This window comes from Somniosus microcephalus, chromosome 1, assembly GCF_052327205.1.
Source record: "Somniosus microcephalus isolate GS21.2 chromosome 1, FLI_Smic_1.0, whole genome shotgun sequence".
In the NCBI taxonomy this organism is placed as follows: domain Eukaryota; kingdom Metazoa; phylum Chordata; class Chondrichthyes; order Squaliformes; family Somniosidae; genus Somniosus; species Somniosus microcephalus.
This window is the reverse complement of record NC_140987.1, coordinates 289,240,590-289,263,701: the sequence shown is the minus strand read 5'-3', so window position 1 is coordinate 289,263,701 and position 23,112 is coordinate 289,240,590. Positions and strand designations below refer to the sequence as shown.

The 23,112-nt window shown below is 42.9% G+C and overlaps 1 protein-coding gene across 3 annotated transcripts in view; it reads right to left on the bottom strand.

Moving 5' to 3' along the window:
* Positions 1 to 132: 132 nt before the first annotated feature.
* ermp1 (endoplasmic reticulum metallopeptidase 1) overlaps positions 133 to 23,112 on the bottom strand; it is an 85,026-nt gene continuing 62,046 nt past the window's right edge. For 2 of the 3 annotated variants that reach the window (XM_085993762.1, XM_085993745.1), the window contains exons 10-15: positions 19,633 to 19,823; positions 18,477 to 18,629; positions 11,435 to 11,634; positions 10,934 to 11,049; positions 7,439 to 7,602; positions 1,461 to 3,058 (exon numbers count right to left, since the gene is read on the bottom strand). In XM_085993762.1, coding sequence (XP_085849888.1) covers positions 2,894 to 3,058; positions 7,439 to 7,602; positions 10,934 to 11,049; positions 11,435 to 11,634; positions 18,477 to 18,629; positions 19,633 to 19,823 — 989 coding nt within the window. In that variant the 3' untranslated portion in view covers positions 1,461 to 2,893. Of the gene's footprint in view, positions 395 to 1,460; positions 3,059 to 7,438; positions 7,603 to 10,933; positions 11,050 to 11,434; positions 11,635 to 18,476; positions 18,630 to 19,632; positions 19,824 to 23,112 lie in introns of those variants that run through there. The other variant, XM_085993754.1, reaches the window with a different exon arrangement.

Sequence of the window (23,112 nt, the reverse complement as noted above, 5' to 3'; positions counted from 1 at the left end):
CAAATGTTGGTGTAACTGTGTTGCTTTGATGAGTTTCTGAATATACTGAAGATTAGAATGTTGGTTGGACAGATGACCATATAGATGCATTGAATTCCCCATCAAAACCAGCATTACACATTAAAAGACTAGTTATTTCTTAAACCTTTATTCTCTCTGGTATGGAAACTGAGCATGTTTTTCACCCATAAATGGATTCCACTGAGGCCACATTTGGGAACGGTCGTATGGCTCTGGTAAATGGGAGCACACTGATTGATACTAATCTAGTACAACAATGTAATATGGCAAACATCTTTCAACCACATATTTGGATTCCTGTTTCCATAGTGTGATGTTTTGCATTGTAGTGTCCATAATGCAGTACTATCTGTCTAAATCAGGAGTTCTCCATCTGTAACTCAAAAAAAATCACCTTCAGTCCAACCAGTGTGTAACTAAACACTTGATTTGTTGCACAGAGCTAACCCATCTAACAATGAGATAATTCTCCATCGGCGTGAGTGTGAAATGTCTTCTGCAGGTACTGCTCAATGGTGCAATGTTTAAGTAGTAAGTGCCACCTAGTGGATATGAGATATATTAAAGATTTTAGACCTGCATGATTTTGCAAAATCTATATGACCACAAATAAAATGAATTAATGCTGTTATTTTATCAAGAATTTACATGCATTTAAAAAAGTGGTACTGTCAAAGCAATATCAGCAAAGTTTATTAATCAACCTGTTAAATAGAGCTTTAGTTGCAGACTGCAGGTGTACATGAGAATTTCCATTTGGGTCCATAGGGGTTGGCTAGGGTTGCCATCAGTAGCAATCCCTCAGGAGTTGAGACAACATATACCACCAGTAAGCTATGTGGGGAACCATCATTATTCAAGCCCAATCCTATCTTTATCAGCAGCTGCACTTACTTAGGAGAATGAACCCTGGCTGTTTTCCCCTCCCAAAGACATAAGCTGTAGTGAAATTAATGGATGTTATATTTTTGGTGAGATTGGTTACAGGAGGAATATCAGTCAGGACCAACAAAGCTCCATGCTCCTCTTCAAATGATGCCAGGAGTTCTTATACTTAATGCTTGGTCAGGCCTAAGCTAGAGTTGATCATCAAAGGACTGCACTTCACCTATCCAATATAAAAAATTCCATTCCAGTGTTTCTATACATTAAAGATTACTGAACCAAATCAAGTACTTAAACCTAGAAACCAGCCAATTGTTAATCAAAGATTAACAGTTAAGTGAACATACATAACCATGTAAAAATTGGGAGAGAGTCATTTACACCAACTTAACCCAAGTTGTTTTTGTTCAACTTAAAACTCAGTGCAGTTTTTATTACTAGGCTCCTGTTAATTGTAAAGCACTTGATTCAGGCCTGAGAGAAATCAACACAAAAGAAATTCCATATTGAAAGTAACTTCATTGACCCCATTTAGAAACCTCAGTGTAAACTAACAAAACAGTGCTCAGTGTCCAGCATTATGCTAAAAGAGCCCCCAGTAACATCAAGACATGTTAAACATGAATAATAAACAAGTGTTATTGTGCATCTGTACTTTGGTTTTACAATGATTATTGCTATATTCTTTCAAGAAAACAATATGGTTCCAGAGCATACAGGGATCCAATTAAGATGACTTTTGGGAATTTGCATTATGTACACCCTAAAATAGATACTTCCACTGCACGATGCTGAACTGCAGGCAGAATCCAAGCAGAGCAGCTGCCTGGTGTTGAGACAGTCTCCACTCTGGTGGAGTACCTTGGCCTACTTCATTGCAGCGAGTGAATTCAACTATCTCCAGTACCAGAGCATTAGTACAAGCCCACTTGTAACTTCTGGAAAATATAGTTAGTTCACTCTGCCCTGCTCAGGAAGGAAGGGGACGAGGGAAAGGAAAAATAACAACACCTTGGCAGCCTCATGCAGGCACAGAAAAAAATACCCAAGTTGTAGTAGGCTCTTAACATCTTTAAATTTGCCTCAGTGTTGAATTTTTAGAAGTATGAACAATTAGCACTAGTAAGATCACAAGTCACACATTTAATACTGCTACAAGCAGTGACTCTTATTCCTGAGAGTATCAGTGTTGAAATTAACAGACAGCACAGGGGACATCTTTTGATAATTCTAGGGAAACCCAAATGTCCCTGTAAACAATTAGCTGAAAATACTCGAGTTAATTATTTGATTCATGGGCCCTTATGTTACCAATCCTTTGCATCTCACAGGGCAAGAAACCAGAGGTTTGTTTCACCAACATTACTTCACCTCATTTCTTCATGTTCACTCCTAACTTTGTACTAATTTTTAAACAAGCTTTTAATATTTTATTTCAAAAGTACTCATTATACAACATGAAAACCAAAATGTGTGTGCACACACTAATCCATCTTGAATATTTCCTAAATGATCTTCACTTCACAACAAATGAGGACCCCTGGGATTGAACAGGTGCCAAGGAATTAAGTGGCCAGATGTGGAAAAATGCACTGTTCCTCAGTGAGACAGCACAGTCTGTGACCAGATCAGTAAAATGGTCAAAGTACACAAATGAGTCAACAAGCAGACCTGATTTTTATAGTCTGATGACAGAGATCCTAGCAGCAGCTTGATATTTCACACATGCTAAAACTTTTTTTTACATGTGAAACACCAGTCTCACTAACCAACCTTAATTCTATGAATATTTTTTTCATCATCAAATTAAGCATTTACTTGCACATGAATGAGGGATTGTAAAATGTAAGTTATTTCTATGCCCTTACAGGTGAATGTTCACCACCTTAAAGTATACTACAGGAGTACATTCACTTTGTCTCATACCTAGTCATGCCTTAACTTTATTCAAATAAAATCCACCTGTCAGTTATTTAATGTAAATATGTTAGAAGACGAACAAACTGTAAGAGCTGGACCAGCTCGATATAACACACCATTCTGGAAATCTCTTCTCTAGAGCAATCAGTTCTGCTGTACGTTGATCTTCTCCAAATAAATGATGAGAAGCTACAGCAATAGCAACCATAGCGTCAGCTGTCGGGTCAAGAGTCTGAAAAACAATGTGGTAAAGGGAATGAATACTGGAGGTTATGAAATTACTGAATTATTTTATATTAACCAAAACAATTTTAAAAAATTGAATTCATTAAGAAATTGTACAGACTCATTAATAGAATTCTTTGCAGTGGTTGTGTTGAGTGCTACAAAAAGTTTGATACTGCATACAATATCCTCCATTTTGTACTACATCAGACTGAAAACATTTCTGGTTCTGTTGAACAAACCCATTTACTGTTTTTCTAATCAATTAACCCGTTATATGGACTAATGCATTTTTATAATCCACTTATACACCATACTTACCTGGAATAGGCCCCGCTGCTAATCTGACACAAGCTGTGTGCCATATACCTTTACAACAACTAGTATTTATATAGCGCCTTTAATGTAGTAAAACGTCCCAAGGCACGTCACAGGAGTGTTAAGACAAAAAATTGACACCGAGCCACATAAGAAATTAGGGCAGATGACCAAAATCTTGGTCAAAGAGGTAGGTTTTAAGGAGCATCTTAATAGGAGGATAGAGGTGTTTAGGGAGTGAGTCCAGAGTTTGGGGCCAAGGCAGCTGAAGGCACAACCACCAATGGTTGAGCAATAATAATCAGGGATGCTCAAGAGGGCAGGATTTGAGGAATGCAGATATCTTGGCAGGGGGGGTCGGGGGGTTGTGGGGCTGGAGGAGATTATAGAGATGGGGAGGGGCGAGGCCATGGAGGGATTTGAAAACAAGGATGAAAATTTTGGAATCGAGGTGTTACTTAACCGCGAGCCAATATAGGTCAGCAAGCACAGGGGTGAAGGGGACTTGGAGCAAGTTAGGACATGGGCAGCCGAGTTTTGGATGACCTCAAGTTTACGTAGGATAGAATGTGGGAGGCCAGCCAGGAGTGCATTGGAAGAGTCAAGTCTAGAGGTAGCAAAGACATGGATGAGGGTTTCCGCAGCAGATGAGCTGAGGCAAGGGCGGAGACGGGCAATGTTATGGAGGTGGTAATAGGCGGTCTTAGTTATGCCACGGATGTGTGATCGGAAGCTCATTTCAAGGTCAAATATGACACCAAGGTTGCGAACACTTTCAGCCTCAGACAGATGCTAGGGAGAGGGATGCAATGAGTGGCTAGGGAACGGAGTTTGTGGCAGGGCCCAAAGACAATGGCTTTAGTCTTCCCAGTATTTAATTAGAGAACATTTCTGCTCATCCAGTACTGGATGTCAGACAAGCAGTGTGTCAATTTAGAGACTGGAGAGATCGAGAGTAGTGCTGCTTGTTGTCAGTATACATGTGGAAACTGACGGTGTTTTCGGATGATGTCGCCAAGGGGCAACATGTAGATGAGAAATAGGGGGCCAAGGATAGATCCTTGGGGGACCCCAGAGGTAATGATGCAGGAGTGGGAAGAAGCCATTGCAGGTGATTTTCTGGCTATGATTAGATAGCTAAGAATGGAACCAGGCGAGTGCAGTCCCACCCAGCTGGACAGGCGTTGAAGGATGGAGTGGCCAACCATGTCAAAGGCTGCAGACAAGTCAAGAAGGACGAGGAGTGATAGTTTACTTTTGTCACAGTCTCAAAGGATGTCATGTGACTTTGAGAGCAGTTTTGGTACTATGGCGGGGCGTAAACCGGATTGGAGGGATTCAAAGTCGGAGTTGCGAGGAAAATGGGCACGGATTTGGGAGGCGACAACACGTTCAAGGACTTGAGAGTAAAGGGAGGTTGGAGATGGGGTGGTAGTTTGCAAGGACAGAGGGGGTCAAGGGGTTATTTTGAGGAGACGGACGATGACGGCAGATTTGAAGGGGAGGGGGACAGTACCTGAGGAGAGAGAACCGTTACTTTTCTGGCTCCCATGTTAGCCGAAATTGTTAAGTTTCTTTAGCACTCAGTTAAACAAAGGACATTTATTTAAAATCTAGACTATTTATAAAAGGGTAATTATACCTAGGGGAGCGTGCAACCAGCAGTTCAATAGCATTGTTTTGCCAGCCTTCCCCTTCCCATTGCTATCCAGTGGCAGGATTCTGTTTGGCTATGATGCCCTTCAGTTGAACAGTCAGTCAACACTCAGTGACTAGGTATGCATAATTTAAAAACAATCTTTTGGGCAAGGTCCTGGAGTGGAGGGCCATTGACACTATACCCAAACACAAGGTGTCAACTGCAAGAGTAGAGTGGTAGAGAAAAAAAAGAGAACCAGATATAAAAAGGGCCAAGTGCACTGTAGAAAATTGCTGCCTAAGTTCAACATAGAGGTAAAGAGTCATGGCAGGGCAGCTCAGTCCCGTGATTTGCACATCCTGTGCGATGTGGGAAATCTGGATGCTTCTTGCAGCCTGGACAACCACGTGAACAGGAAGTGTTGCCAACTGCAGCAACTCGAGCGGCAGCTGGAGTCACTACAGTGCATCCGCGAGGCTGAGAAATACTTGGAAAGCTCGTTTCTAGAAGTGGTCACCCCGTAGTCTCAGAATGTGCAGGCAGAGAGGGAGGGAATGGGTGACTACCAGACAGAGAAGGAGGATCAGGCAGGTAGGGCAGGAATCCCCAGAGTGCATCTCGCTCGCTAACTGGTTCACAGTTCTGGAAACTGGTGGGGGTGTTGGCTTCTCTGGGGAGAGCAGAGCCAAGGCCACAGCACCAAAGCAAGGGCTCCTTGGATGACGAGGGAGATAGAGATGATGATGAAACAAAAAAAAGGTTGTATCATGAATGTCAGGTGAATTCTTCAAGGGAAAACCAGACCAAATACAATAAGTTGAGAGGGGAAGTGAAGATGAAAATAAGTTTGGCAAAGAGAGAATGAGAGTAGATTGGCTGTGAACATAAAAAGGGAACCCAAAAATCTTCTACCGCCATGTAAACAGTAAGCGGGTAGTAAGAGGCAGGGGTGGGGCCTACTAGGCACAAAGGTGGTGATATATGCTTAGAAGCGCAGGGCAAGGCTAGAATACTCTGAGTACTTTGCATTGGTGATTACTAAGGAGGTGGATGCTGACAAAATATCAGAAGATGTGGAAAAGGTAGAAGCAATGGAAGGGGTGAAAATTGATGGATCGTGTTTGACTAATCTAATTGAATTTTTTGATGAAGTAACAGAGGATTGATGATGGGAATACAATGGATGTTGTCTACATGGATTTTAGGAAGGCATTTGACAAAGTACCACATTGAAGGCTGGTTAACAAAATTGAGGCTCATGGAATAGGTGGGTCAGTGGCAGCTTGGATAAAAAATTGACTTAAGGACAGAAAACTGCAAGTTGTGGTAAATGGCTGTTTTTCAGACTGGAGGATGGTCAGTGCTGGGGCCACTGCTTTTTTTTTTTGGGAGAGGTGAGGCATTTTGGCAGAAGGAACCGGGAGAGGCAATATACACTTAATGGCACAGTTTAAAGAGTGTGCAGGGACAGAGGGACCTGGGAGTTAATGTGCATAGGTCTCTGAAGGTGGTGGAACATATTGAGAGAGTGATTAGCAAAGCATATGGGATCTTGGGCTTCATAAATAGAAGTATCGAGTATAGAAGCAGAGAAGTTAAGCTGAACCTTTATAAAAGCGCTGGTTAGGCCACAACTGGAGTATTGCATCCAGTTCTGGTCACCACACTTTAGGAAGGATGTGAAGGCACTAGAGAGGGTGCAGAGGAGATTTACCAGAATGGTTCTGGGGATGGGGAATCTTAGCTACAAGGACAGGTTGGAGAAGCTGGATTTGTTTTCATTAGAGCAAAGGAGGTTGAGGGGTGATTTGATCGAGGTGTACAAGATGACGACGGGTTTGGATAGGCACGATGGGGAGAGGTGTACAAGATGACGACGGGTTTGGATAGGCACGATGGGGAGAGGTGTACAAGATGACGACGGGTTTGGATAGGCACGATGGGGAGAGGTGTACAAGATGACGACGGGTTTGGATAGGCACGATGGGGAAAGGTTGTTCCCACTAGTTGATTGTACAAGGACACAGATTTAAGGTTTTGGCCAAGGGATACAGGGGGGGATGTGAGGACCTGGAATTCGCTGCCGACGGTGGAAGCGGAGACACTCGATGTTTTCAAGGGGAGACGGGATAGAGCAGGGGAATGGGACTGAGTGGATTGCTCTACAGAGAGCCGGCACGGACTTAATGGTACAGGAGGCCACCATTCAGACCATCATGACTCTATAATATAAAGGCAACAAGGAAGAAGTTACTGTAGAATGAGAAGAAAGGTGGAAACTGTGATCTCAAGTTCATTCACTGCAATGCTATTTCAAATCACACAAAAAGAAAACCCAACTTAGATTACAAAATACACAGGATTTCAGTTCAAGTGTAAGGTTCATACCGAAAGACAAAGCATGCAGGCTACTGGAATAAATTGGTTTACCTGGATCTCCAACCAAAATTGCCACGGTGGAGCCTGTAGTCCATGGGAATAGAAGACAAAATAATCCCCATCACTACTGTACAAAGAAGTCCCATTCCCAACAGATGACCCGATTATGAAAGATCTTTCCAGTGGTCGAATGTACAGTGTCATGTGGCTGGGACCTACGCACAGGGAAAAGGTACACTCAGAGGCATGAACAGAATTCAGTATTTGGTTAATAGTCACATAACTACAATGCGTTAATATTTTAAAATAAAATCGTTGAACACAATGCTCTCCAAATACTCTCCCATCCCACTTTGCTTTTTGCAAAAGACAGGTTGTGTAGATTTAACATCTTTATCTTCACCAACAACTACTTTAAGCAACATTTAAAGTACCCTTCAGCATATTAAAACAAATATATCTGGGATACAATTTAATATCACATGTCTGCTGCTTCCGACAAAAGATGAGCAGAAACAAAACCATTTGTAACTTAAATCTTTCTCTCACACAAGAAATGCAACCAATTTAGTAAAAGTAGACACATGGTGAAGCTTTACAATTTTAAAAAAAAGTTTGATAATTACGGTTTTAAGGTCAGCTGTACAGCGGGCTAAAATTCATGGAAATGGCAGGGAATGTACCTTACATATAACACTAGCTGGGGGGGGCCCGGCCGGGCTACTGTGCCGGAGCCGCAATGTGGGGGTATGTTGTACTGGTGCTGTCGCAATTTTTAAAATGGCAACGAAGTTTCGGGAGGCTGCAGGATTAGGCCCACCCACACACGGAATAAAACACCCCCCGTGACACACCGATTGGTCAACCATCAGGTCCACTGTACTGTAGGATTGGTGAACGATCACGTCAGTCAACACTATCCCCTATACGATTGGTCAACCATCACGTCACTCAACGCTAATGAGCGGTAGGATTGGTCAACTGCTAATGAGCGGATTTTTGAACGTTTTTTTTATACTGTCGGAACAATTTTTGTCTGACCAAAAAGTAAATACGCCTATGACACCCCCCTGATCATCAGCTGTCTTTTGATATAACATATGTGTAGGATACACACACATATACACACTAATATACTAGCTGGGGGGGGGGCGGCGTTGCCAGGGCAATTTTGGGCCGCGCGGTTTATGGCCGAGCACTGCCGCTCCCCCGCTCTGTGTCACTGTTTCCCTCCCCCTCCCTATGGCAGGGTGCTGCCGGGTCCCGCGCTGTGTCACTCTTTCCCTCCCTGCCCCTCTTTTGGCACCCGGGGAAGGGCTTTGAAAATTGTGGCCGTGCGGGGCCTAGCGGTTCGGGCTCTCGGGCCGAGACGAACCCCAGCCGAGCTCCCGGTGCGGCAGGGTGCCGTGGTTTATGGACGGCTGCTGACGCTCCCCCGCCCGCTCTGTGTGTCGGGCCGAGCGGTTGTGAGGCCCGGCCCGAGTGACTCCAACTCACCTCCTGCTCCCGGAGCCGCAATGTGGGGGTTTGTTTGGCTGGTGCTGTCGCTGTGGGGATGAAAAAAAATGGCGGCGAAGTTTCATGAGGCTGCAGGATTAGGCCCGCCCACAGACGGCAGAGTGGTCAACCATCAGGTCACTGAACTGTAGGATTGGTCAACCATCACGTCACTCAACGCTAATGAGCGGTAGGATTGGTCAACCGTTAATGAGCAGATTTTTGAACGTTTCTTGTATAGTGTTAGAACAATTTTTGTCTGACCAAAAAGTAAATACGCCTATTAGGCTCCCCTAATGATAAGCTTTCTTTTGATATAACATGCGTGTAGGTACGCTCTATAACTTGAGTGTATAGCAGACAGGCAGACCAACTCGTGTATATATAAATATATAAAATATAAGCTGGAGTGCCTGGCGGTAGGGCATGTTGTTGTTGGGAGAGGAGAGAGAGAGAGAGAGAGAGAGAGACTGGGGGGAGGAAGGAGAGAGCATAGCAGTGAATGCACTAAGAGAAAAAGCCCGAAGAGCCCTATATGCAATAAAAAGAAAATTCTACAACATCCAAATCCCAATCAAAATCTGGCTCAAAATATTTGACAGCATAATCCTGCCCATTGCACTGTATGGTAGTGAAGTATGGGGCCCGCTCAATCACCATAGCTACACTAAATGGGAAAAACACACAATAGAAGCCCTACATGCAGAATTTTGCCGAAGCATCCTTCGCACCCAAAGGAAAACACCAACAAATGCATGCAGAGCCGAACTAGGCAGATACCCACTGATAATAAACATCCAAAAACGAGCACTAAACTTCCTAAATCACCTCAAATCTAGCTCCCCAGACACCCTTCATTTTAAAGCCTTCCAGACCCAAGAGCTAAACCCAGAAAAGAGTCCCCTGAGTCAGCTGCTACTGAAACTAAGTACTCCTACTCAGCCGGACCCTGACCAGCCCCAGACCAACACTGCCGTCCAAACACCAATCCGAGTGAACCAAATCATTAAACAATGCAAAGAAATCTACCTGGAACATTGGAACAAAATAACCAAAAGCCAAAGCAGATTAGAATGTTACCGGGCCCTAAAAAGAGAATATAAACTGGCAGACTATCTCTCGACCATCAGAGACACAAAACAGAGACAGACCCTCACCAGGTACAGACTAAGCGACCACCAACTGGCAATTGAAAAAGGAAGATACAAGAAATCCTGGCAGCCTAGAGAATAGAATATGTGATCAATGTCTGGCCGGCGAGGTTGAGACAGAGATGCATTTCCTCCTAAAATGCAAAAAATTCAAGAAACATATTATTTGACAAGCTCAGCCAAACAACCCCAGATTTCAAGGAATTGGATGACCTGTCAAAATTAAGATTAGTCCTGGGAGAAGGAGACAGACCATACCTTGGTGCCCAATATGTAACAACATGTCACAACCCGAGGACTGTTTAAAATTAATACTGAATGTACCCAATGATGTACAAAGACTGTTTAAATTAATATTGTTTAAAGTAATATTGTATGTACCCAACGAAGGTCAAAATTGTTTGACACCTACAGAATGTTGGAAAACTGTACTTTTTGTTATGTAAGCTTTGGCAATATGGTTCCCTGTAAACTTTCATGCCAATAAAGCATTTGAATTGAAAAATTGAATTGAATTGAGAGAGAGAGACTGGGGGGGAGGAGAGAGAGAGAGAGAGAGAGAGACTGGGGGGGGAGGAGAGAGAGAGAGAGAGAGAGAGACTGGGGGGAGGAGAGAGGGAGACTGCTGGATTTAGTTTGGGATTAGCCTGGAGAGGGGGGGGGGGGGGGGGGGTGGGGGAGGAGGAAGGAGCGCCTCAGGCCTGGCCCGATCGACCCCTGCGAAGGAAGGAAGGCGGTGAGCTCTCCCTCCCCTCACTCTTTCTCTCCCTCCCCCTCTCTCCCTGCTTTACTCCCTCTCCTCACCCTTCCCCCCCCCCCCCCCCCCCCTGCCAACCAGGGGCAACAGCTTACTAACATTGTACTTGATGCAGAAACTATAATTCTGTAGTTGTCATACCTGTCACTTCAAAGGTCAATTTCACAGACTGCAAAGGCATCTTATACTTGGAAATCAGTTTGAAAGCACCAGGTGTCTTCGGTGAAATTTCCGAAGCAGGCAGATACCAGTTTTTCCTAGAAAACAGTAAAAGCCAGTGAACAAACTCAAGAGAAAATTTCTTCAAAGCTGAAAAACAGGCAGCAGTGTCAGATGGCTTTGCCAGAACTAACTGCAGTTGCTCAACAGTGATAATCCATTTAATACAACAGCACTTTTGCCTGCTCTGTGCAAAGTAGGCCAATCTCTGACAGGATGTATACATTCGGCCCCTGTGCCGTAACCTAGGGTAAAAATCAGCCCACGGTTCCCATTCATAAATCAAGGCTTGCCTGTGATGTTCTCTATGGTCAGATAATCTGCTGGCATTTAAGTGTGGACAACAGAGCAACCAGTTCCAACAAGACCCAACACCTCCAAGAGAGGGGAGAAAATTGGGTGGGATGAGGGGGAAATCCTCACCTGATAAAGTTGTGTACAGGTAGAAACCAAGGAAATCCACAAAAAGGTGCATTCTCGCATGAACTTCTTATTGTATGGTTTATTTCTGGTATATGTGGAGTAACGTGGGACATAAGGGTGTAATCAAATCCATTAATCCATATCCCAGAATCTTTCTGGATTATTTCTCCATTAAGATCATGGAATGTCCTTGTTGTGTGCTGAAGTGGAAAGAGGGAGAGAAATGAACACATTGGGCAAGTGGAAAAAAAACCACAGTAGATGTGTCAAAAATCCAGTTTCACATCAAATACCATATTACAAGTCATACCTCAGGTAAAGGCATTTTCTCCAATTTTACCTTCAATTGTCCAAACAAAATAGGGCCAAATCTTGTTGGTTAAATAACGGCGTGTTAACGACACATATCGTTATTAATGCGTTTCTCCAGAACTTGCTGGTCGATTTACACCGCTGCCGATTCCTCCGCACAAATAGCATCTCGCCCTTAGCCTCCCCGTTATTTAAGAACTTGCTCGATTTGCACGTTAATTGCCCATTAAACTCACCGCAGAAAGTTAGAACTTGTGATTAACAGCACAAGTACCCTTTTAATGACGTGATAATTGTTAATGCAATGCCAATCAACCTCTCCAGCCCAGAAAGGGAACAATTTAAACTGTTCAAACTCATGCCTGCATGTAGTAAATTGTCATTACAGATTTTAAAAAAAAAAAAAAAATTTTTTAATGTTCTTATTTTCCTTTGTCTCTTTCTTTCTCTTTTTGTACCTAATTTTACTCTAATTCACCCTTCTTCTCAGTCCTTCCTCTGTTTATTTCTCAATCGCTTAATCTCATTGGTTAAGGAGATACCCTGTTGGTCCAGTCATTCACAAAGGTCCCAGATGCCCGGCTGCCCTCACTGCACCATTATCAGCTCACACTTCCAGCGACTTACAGGGCAAAAACATTTTGAACTGAAGGACGAGGAAAAAAGTCTAACTAACCGGGCATGCTGCGAGATGCCCCGCTCCAGCAAATTCCAGCCCAGTGTAGTGAAAGTACAAAATGTGTGGTAGGAATACCTCACTTCCTTTAGTAAATTTAAAGTGTTGTTCTTAAACTAATTGTACAGGCCCTAAATTTAATGATTATAAAGTTGTATCCTATCCCTTTGGACACAAACACCAACCATCATCTGTACATTTATTAGTTCACCTTTATAGCACAGTTGGGCTAGATCTCCTGATCATTCAAAAGATTGCATCATCCCAAGGAGCAGTACCTTCAACACCTACTTTCTCATGCTCTCCAAAAAAAAAAGGTAAAAAATTGTGAGGTACATTATTGTATGCACTACTTGGCACTAATCTGGCACAGTGGACCGTCTACCCATTGTAGATTTTCATTCCATTGCGGGCAGGTGGGGAATCTGCTCTACCAGATTACTACCCAGGTGGTGAAGACTAAAATTTACCCCGTAATGTCCACTGATCTGCAAATCATCATGGATAGTTTAAGGCGGATTTCCCTTTTAACTACTCTGATGCTGCCACCGTGTCAGTTTTCTCTAACCCAATTTCAGACTATAACTTCGGCCCCTATTTTTTTTTTTTTCTTTCTTTCACATGGCAGCTGTCGATGATTCTGCCATTGCCATTTACAGGTCATCCAAAATCATCTTTTGTTTAACTTGTCCCATTACCATCTCCTTTTGCCTTGCACCATCATCTCTTTTGTCTTCTAATCTCTTCTGCCTTCCTTCCTATCACAGACCTTCCCTTTTGTTCTTTCCTCCCCTCCCCCTGCAATTGCTTAAAAACCTGTTCCATCTCCAACTTTTTCCAGTTCTGACGAAGGGTCATTGACTCTGTTTCTCTCTCCACAGATGCTGCCTGACCTGCTGAGTGTTTCCAGCATTTTCTGTTGTTATTACTCTAGCCCAATGTAAGCCATTCTCTGCCACCATTGTAAATTGTTACGGCTCAACAAAGTTTAGTGTCGTGTGCCCAACTTTCCCCCAAAAAGTGCATATAGGAGTTAATACAAAGTCTTATGGGCATGTCATGGGGAGATGCTAGAAAACAAATAAATGTTAATTTGCTACCTGTTTCCCCACCCCCTCACCCCAATAGCCAACTTAGCAAGTCTGCTTTGCCTACTGACCGGAACAGACAAGTCCTATTGGGATGAATAGGCATTAATGTAATTAGCTTTCCAGACGTGTGCAGGTAATCTCCAACTCCAACACTATAATTCAAAACTAATACAGAGATCACCAGAGCTTAAATCTCTTAAATGCCATGGAGAAATAAGAGAAACATGTCTAACATGAGCTCGCCAATGGCGTAAATGGTAAAGGCACTGCCCAGTGCAGCATACAGGACAAAGACTCTGGCCAGAAGTTCCATGGTTTGATTCTCGTTTGTAGCCAGTTTTCTGGCTACATGCTAAATACTGCTTCTTGCAGCCTGTTCTCACAGCTAGTGAGGGAACCTTACTGGGAGGCAGGACCATCCCAACCTCTCCAGAGGCAAGAAATAGATCTTACATAGGATATACGGCACAAACAGGCCATTCGACCCAACCAGTCCATGCCAGTGTTTATGCTCCACATGAACCTCCTCCCGTCTTTCCTCATCTAACTATCAGCGTAACCCTCTATTCCCTTCTCCCTCATATACTTGTCTAGCCTCCCCTTAAATGCATCTATACTATTTGCTTCAACCAATCCCTGTGGTAGCGAGTTCCACATTCTCACCACTCATTGGGTAAAGATGTTTCTCCTGAATTCCCTAATGGATTTCTTGGTGGCTATCTTATATTGATGGCCTCTAGTTATGCTCTTCCCCACAAGTGGAAACATTCTCTAGCTACTCTCTCAAAACCTTTCATAATTTTAAAGACCTCTATTAGGTCACCCCTCAGCCTTCTTTTTTCAAAGAGAAAAGAGATCCAGCCTGTTCATCCTTTCCTGATATGTATACCCTCGCATTTCTGGTATCATCCTTGTAAATCTTCTCTGCACCCTCTCCAGTGCCTCTATATCCTTTTTATAATATGGCCACCAGAACTGTACGCAGTACTCCAAGTGTGGTCCAAGTTCGATACAGGTTTAGCATAACTTCACTTTTTATCAATTCTATACCTCTATAAATAAACCCGTGTGCTTGGTTTGCTTTTTTATGGCCTTGCTAACCTGTGTCACAACTTTGTGATTTGTACTCAGTGATCCCTTTGTTCCTCTACCCCACCTAGACTCACACCCATGTAATAAGTGACCTCCCTATTCCTCCTACCAAAATGTAATACCTCACATTTATCTGTGTTGAACTTCATTTGCCAATTATATGCCCATTCTGCAAGTTTATTGATGTCCTCCTGTAATTTGTTGCAGTCTTCCTCAGTATTGACTATCCCCCCCCAATTTGGTGTCATCTGCAAATTTAGAAATTGTGTTTTTGATTCCAAAGTCTAAATAGTTATAATAATTGCAAACAACAGTGGTCCCAGCACTGATCCTGGTGGAACACTATTACCCACCTTCTGTCACTGTGAATAGCTACGCTCTGCTTTCTGTCTTGAAGCCAGCTAGCTATCCATTCTGCTACTTCCCCCTGACTTCACATTCATGACCTTGTTCATCAGTCTATTATGGGGTACCTTATTGAAGGCCTTTTGAAAATCTAGATAAGTTACACCTACTGCATTACCATTGAATTTTTTGAAGAGATAATAGAGAGTAGACAATGAGGTTAGTCAAGCCAGGCTTTCCCTTTTGACTTCCCTTTCCCTTCATAGAATCATAGAAGGTTACAACACGGAAGGAGGCCATTTCAGCCTATCGTGTCCGTGCCGGCCAACAAAGAGCTACCCAGCCTAATCCCACTTCCCAGCTTTTGGTCCGTAGTCCTGCAGGTTAGAGCATCCCAAGTGTACATTCAAGTACTTTTTAAATGTGGTTAGGGTTCCTGCCTCTACCACCCTTTCAGGCAGTGAGTTCCAGACCCCCACAACCCTCTGGGTGGAGAAATTTCCCCTCAAATCCTTCCACCAATTATTTTAAATCTGTGCCCCCTGATTTTTGACCCCTCTGCTAAGGGAAATAGGTCCTTTCTATCCACTTTATCTATGCCCCTCATAATTTTATACACCTCAATAAGGTCTCCCCTCAGCCTCCTCTGTTCCAAGGAACAGACCCAGCCTATCCAGTCTTTCCTCATAGCTAAGATTCTCTACTCCCAGCAACATCCTTGTAAATCTCCTCTGTACCCTCTCTAGTGCAATCACATCTTTCCTGTAATGTGGTGGCCAGAACTGCACGCAGTACTCTAGCTGAGGTCTAACTAGTGTTTTATACAGTTGAAGCATAATCCCCCTGCTCTTGTATTCTATGCCACGGCTAATAAAGGCAAGCATTCCGTATGCCTTCTTAACCACCTTATCTACCTGGCCTACTACCTTCAGAGATCTGTGGACATGCACTCCAAGGTCACTTTGTTCCTCTACACAACTCAGTGTCCTACCATTTAGTGTGTATTCCCTTTCCTGGTTAGCCCTCCCCAAATGCATTACCTCACACTTCTCTGGATTGAATTCCATTTGTCACTGTTCTGCCCACCTGACCAATTTATTGATATCTTCTTGCAGTCTACAGCTTCCTTCTTCAGTATCAACCACACAGCTAATTTTAGTATCATCTGCAAACTTCTTAATCATACCCCCTATATTCAAGTCTAGATCATTGATATATACCACAAAAAGCAAGGGACCTAGTACTGAGCCCTGCAGAACCCCACTGGAAACAGCCTTCCAGTCACAAAAACACCCATCAACCATTACCCTCTGCTTCCTGTCTCCGAACCAGTTTTGAATCCAACTTGACACTTTGCTTTGGATCCCATGGGCTTTTAACTTAGTGATCAGTCTGCCATGTGGAACCTTATCAAAAGCCTTGCTAAAGTTCATATAAACTACATCAAGCAAACTACCCTCATCTACCCTCCTTGTTACCTCCTCAAAAAGTTCAATCAAGTTTGTCAGACACAACCTTCCCTTAACAAATCAGTGCTGACTATCCTTGATTAATCCATGTCTTTCTAAATGAAGATTTATCCTGTCCTTCAGAATTTTTTCCAATAATTTACCCACTACCGAGGTTAGGCTGACTGGCCTGTAATTACTCGGTCTATCCTTTTCTCCCTTTTTAAGCAAGGGTACCACATTAGCAGTCCTCCAGCACCACACCTGAAGCCAGAGAGGATTGAAAAATGATGGTCAGGGCCACTGCTATTTCCTCTTTTGCTTCACTTAACAGCCTGGGATACATTTCATCCGGGCCTGGGTATTTATCCACTTTTAAAGCTGCTAAACCTCTCTCACTATGTTTATTTCATCTAATATTTCACACTCCTCCCCCGATAGCAATGTCTACTTCGCCCCTCTCTTTTGTGAAAACAGACGCAAAGTATTCATTAAGAACCCTACCGCCGCCACACACAGATTACCCTCATGATCTCTAATAGGCCCTATCCTTTCTTTAGTTATCCTCTTACTCTTAATATATTTATAAAACATCTTTGGGTTTTCCTTGATTTTACTTGCCAAGAATTTTTCATGCTCTCTCTTTGCTTTCCGAATATCCTTTTTAATTGCACCCCTACACTCCTCTAAAGACTCTGGAGTATTTAGCCCTTGATATCTGTCATACGCCTCACCTTTTTTCTTTATCCTACCCTGTATGTCCCTAGACATCCAGGGGCCTCTAGGTTTGTTAGTCCCACCTTTTTTCTTTAAGGGCATATATTTGGTCTGAACCCTCCGGATCTTCTCCTTTAATGCCTCACACTGCTCCAACACTGATTTACCTTCAAGTAGTTGTTTCCAGTCCACTATGGCTAAATCCCCTCTGAGCTTAGCAAAATTTGCTTTTCCCCCCAATTCAGAATTTTTATTCCTGGTCTATCCTTGTCCTTTTCCATAACTACCTTAAATCTAACAGAATTATGGTCACTAGCACCAAAATGCTCCCCCACTGATATGCCTTCTACCTGCCCAGCTTCATTCCCTAAAACTAAGTCCAGAACCACCCCCTCCCTTGTTGGGCTTGCTACATACTGGCTAAAAAAGTTCTCCTGGATGCATTTTTAGGAATTCCACACCCTCTATACCCCTCACACTGATTTTATCCGAGTTAATATTGGGGTATTTGAAATCCCCTATTACTGCCCAAAGGTTTTTGCACTTCTCAGAAATTTGTCCACATATTTGTTCTTCTATCTCCCTCTCACGGTTTGGGGGTCTGTAGTACACTCCCAGCAGTGTGATTGCCCCTTTTTTGTTTTTCAATTCAACCCATATGGCCTCGTTTGATGATCCCTCCTCACCGCTGTAATAGTTTCTTTAATCAATACCGCAACCCCCCTCCCTTTTTACCTCCCTCTCTATCCAGTCTGAAAATCCTGTAACCAGGAATGTTGAGCTGCCATATCTGCCCCTCTTTCAGCCACGCCTCTCCAATAGCTAGAATATCATAGTCCCAAGTATCTACCTGTGCCCTCAGCTCATCTGCCTTGTTCGCTATGCTCCTTGCATCCATGCTGACTATTCATTACTATGTTTTTGGTTTTTAGAGGATCTTCTATTTTCTCCTTTAGTAGGGATTCCATTATTTTTCCTACCACCAATGTTAAGCTGACTGGTCTATATGTTCTCGATTTTCACTAGTGAGAATAGATTGATTTTACTGGTCACGGGAAAGCTGGGATAGTTTACCAGTGTCTCTGAAATGAATCACTGTACAAATTACCCTGCATCTAGCAGTGTAGGCTTCAAAACTAGTAATTTCTACTTTGAACCCACTTAGTTCCATTTTCCTAGTAGTTAGCCTTGGCTCACTTGGTCGCAGTCTCGCCTTGGATACCACGTTTCCTACAGTATAAAAGTGACTACACTTCAAAAAGTACTTCAGGCGCTTTGGAACGTTAAAGACTCTACATAAATGCAAGGTCTTTCTTTCCTAGACCTAGCAACTAAAATGTAATAATCTTAGCACCTCTTACCTGAAGAAAGATTCGCTTGGGGTGTGGTCTAGCAGGGTCAGATGTATACGGAAAAAATGCACCACTACACACAAGAGTGGCTGAAACCAAAAACACAGTCCCTAAACCCAACAGAGTCCATTTTGTACTTCTGCACAGATAAACCAGACTCACCTAGGAACAGAAGATATTTAGTGAGTAAACAGTTGAAAATGCAAGACAGCACATTATCTTGGCTAATGATATAAAATCTTAATTGTAAATTAAAGAAGCCCAGGTAGAGGAAGGGGTGGGTGGGGAGTAATAACCTGCCCGATTTCCCACTCCCGATAAATTGCCAGTACACATGGACATTGGGCAAGGACAGGATTGTGATGCTCAAACATGGTGAATAATCTGCTGCCACTCACTCGCTAGACTTACATATGGGAAAAATTGGCCACTTGGGAAAGATACCAGAGGGCTCCCAGCGTCCACTGTACTGCACCCAAACAGGAGTATTGCAATTTTAACTAATGCCTTCATAAAATATATAATTGGTCGTCTTCATAATTTATAGGAATCGCTTTGGTTTTAGGGATTAAAAGTGATCATTCAAGTGAGGGGCAGGGAGAAAACTAGGAGATGGAGAATGAATGATGCAGGGAGGAACCCTACCTCCTGCCAACCAATGATAAAATGGAGTAGCAAACAAGTTTATTCAGAGGTTATCACAAACAACTGTTCTAATGTATCATAGATGCATTTAAGGGGAAGCTAGGTAAGTACACAAGGGACATAAGAATAGAAGGATATGTTAATAGAGGTGAGATGAAGCAAGGTGGGCAGAGGTTCGGGTGGAGCATAAACACTGGCATAGACCAGTTGGGCAGAATGGCCAGTTTCTATGTTGTAAAATTCTATGTAAAGATCCATTTTATTTTCCTAACTCATGGTTTACATAATGCAGCAGTGACAGTGTGGAGACCGGTTTACAAATGTATGATATGGTTAAAGCAGAACTTAGGCAGCTGCAGAGATGTGAAGAACTCAAATTTTAATTAAGACGTAACTGTTCCTTTAAGAAGTGTTGGTTATTAACTTTTATTTTAGTCTATCAAAACGCAATGCACTTTTCCCTTTGCCCCTTTAAACCTCCTCCACACACTCTTGACTGCAATGAAACATGACCACTTACAAAATAAGTAGTTAGAATAATCGTGCATGCTGCAATTAAAGAAGCCAGTACAACGTCAGGAGGTATTTCAGTACCACTACGACCTAGGATGGGGGTGAACATTTCAAATGCAGCCCAAAACAAATACATGGTCAGTAGATGAGGAATAAGCAGGCCCAGAAAATAAATTGCCGTCAGCTTCACTGTAGCACCTAGGTCAAACAGAAATACAGAAAACCATCAATATCTCAAATATACCATCAATGACCTCCAAAAACTTTTTTATACAAACTTTTATCTGACAGCTATCCAGATTTTGAACACGTTCACACCACACTACTTATTTCAGCGTTTCAGTATCTACAGGAATTCCTTGCACCCTACAGGAAAAGTCCAAAAATAAGGAAAGCTCATAACCGAGGGAAAGACACACACACAATTATATGAATATTATCAAGGCCAGAATACAATCCACATCTGCAAACACTTCAGCTGGAATATAATCTTGGATAGAAAAAAAAGTTCCCCCGCTGCTCCCAATATACAAACCCAACATAATCGTTCCATATATTTAGGGGAAAATAAACAAAATTACATGGAAAAATGAGTGCCACGCAGGAAAGGTTTAATTGGGATACAATTATCCATAAGCTTCAATTATTGCATATTGCTTTAATATGAGAAAATAACAAACTTCCAAACAAGAGAACTACTACGGTGTTTCACATCATAGGTGTCTGCTTGTACAATAACTCTGCTTTTTAAGTTCCACCTGTTGGAGAGAAAACACACACCTGCATCTTAAAATTAATTCCAAGTACTAAACACATTTGCAACAGACGTGTGATCACCCAAACCAATACAATAAGATTGCCCTGCTTTTAATGATCATTAGCATTGGTAATGAAATACTGCTGCTCTTCCCAGTGTCAACATCAGCAATCCTATATAATGTACAGCATGATTAGATGCAGAATAAAAGACTTTGTCCCAAAAATGTACCTTCACTTTAATCTCAGAAAATAACCCCCTACTGCACCAGTTTAACAGGTTACAATTTACATACCAGCATTCTGTGGCCACTCAGTGAGCTAATCTTGATTTGTGGGTACTTTTGTGCTGCAGATTGATCCCCAATAAGACTCAAATCCAGTAGTTAGAAAGACCCCTTAGAGGAACCAAAGCAACTTTCATCCAATTAGTCTAGCCTGGATTCTATCCTACGCCTCAGAATTTTTCTAGGTTTCCAAGTTCTCCAAGTTCCATATTATCTTAATTAAGCTTTAATTAAAGTTGGTCAGTGTTTGCTTACTCCATTGCCTGAGGGGAGGGAGACAAGAACGTTGTGGGAGATGCCAATTCATCAGGGAATGAAGACTATTCTGAAGTCCTGAAAGGATGAAAAAAAAACTTTGCTGTCCTACATAAGTAGGACTGCCCAATTGGGGTTGCCGAGACCCATAAAAGGGAAGGTCAACACATGTGTGAAAAGTTAAAGCACATGGGATTGGGGGCAAGGTACTGACTTGGATAGAGAACTGGTTGGCAGACAGGAAGCAGAGAGTTGGAATAAACAGGTCTTTTCCCGAGTGGCAGGCAGTGACTAGTGGGGTACTGCAGGGATCAGTGCTAGGACCCCAGTTAGTCACAATATATATTAAGTGATCTACACAAAGGAACTAGATGCAATAGCTCCAAGTTTGCAGATGACACAAAGCTGGGTGGGGGTGTGTGTGTGCTGCGAGGAGGATGCAGAGAAACTCCAGTATGATTTGGACAGGTTGATGCCATGCATCTGCCCAATGTGGATAAATGCGAGGTAATCCACTTCGGTGGCAAAAACAGGAAGACAGGTTATTATCTGAACAGCAATAGATTGGGAAAAGGGGAAGTGCAACGAGACCTGGGTGTCCTTGTGCACCAGTCGCTGAAGGTAAGCATGCAGGTGCAGCAAGCGGTTAAGGCGGCAAATGGTATGTTGGCCTTCACAGCGAGAGGATTCGAGTACAGGAGCAAGGATGTCTTGCTGCAATTGTACAGGGCCTTGGTGAGACCACACCTCGAGTATTGTGTGCAGCTTTGGTCGCCTTATCTGAGGAAGGATATTCTTGCCATGGAGAGCGCGCAGCGAAGATTCACCAGACTGATACCTGGGATGGCAGGAATGACGTATGAGGAGAGATTGGTTCGATTAGGCTTATATTCGCTAGATTTTAGAAGAATTAAGAGGGGATGTCACTGAAACTTTTAAAATTCTAACATGACTAGACAGACTAGATGCAGGAAGGATGTTCCCGCTGGCGGGTGGCCGGGGGGGGGGGGGGGGGGGGGTGCGGAAAGAGTCCAGAACCAGGGATCACACTACCACAGAAGGCAGTTGAGGCCAATTCATTAAATATATTCAAGAAGGAGTTAGATATTTTTCTTAAGGCTAAAGGGATCAAGGGATATGGGGAGAAGGCAGGGACAGGGTACTGAAGTTGGATGATCAACCATGATCTCATTGAATGGTGGAACAGGCTCAAGGGGCCGAATGGCCTACTCCTATCTTCTATGTTTCTATGAGTAAAGCTGAAGAACTAAGCCAAAGGACTGGTTTAGAAGAGTCCCCTGTGGTAAACTACTTTTATCGTTCACTATCGTTACACTATAGTTATCACTGTTATATCGTTACTCTATGGTTATCACTGTTCACACTGTTGTATCACTACACGAGGTCGCCTCTTGTCACGCTGTTATACCTGGGCTGACCACTGCTGACTCCGCCCATGGCTCCACCTACCTGCCCAGGTATAAAGGTGGTCGACTGGCTGGCACTCCTCCTTGTTGGATCCGATCACCCACGAGGGTGGGCTCTGTTATTTAGCCAATAAAAACCTATAGTTACTGTCTTAACTCGTCGCTTTTCATTGGATGAATTGCTAGGTATATCATCCCCTTAGCTCCTCTCAGAGTGCTCTTGGTCTCTGCTGTGGAGCAAATGAATTTTTAAAAGCTTGATCCAATCTGAAGTGCATCTGCACAATCGGGAGGACAATTTGAACCCCTTCACCCTCGATGTTGTAGTCTCCGGAGTGATGTCAGGTCTTGAGTAGCATTAGAAAAATGTAAAAAATGGTACAGCTGGGAGCTTTTTAAATCTTTAACCTAAGTTTGCTTTGCTGCACTGCAGCAAATTTAAAACCAAAGCACCAAAGGCAGAGTGTTTTTAATGGTGGATTTTAACTTTCATATAGATTGGGATAAGCCGACTAACACCTGTCAGAAAGGTAGTGAATTTCTTGTGTGTGTCCGGGATAATTTTCTACAACAATATGTCCTAGAGGCAACAAGGGGGCATGCCATATTAGATTTAGTAATGAGTAATGAGCCAGATTTAGTTAACAGCCTAACTGTGCGTGAACATTTACCCAATAGCGATCATAACATAAGAGTTCAACGCAGCGTTTGAAAGGGAGAAACGCGAAACAGCTATTAAGATTCTAGATTTGGGTAAGGCCG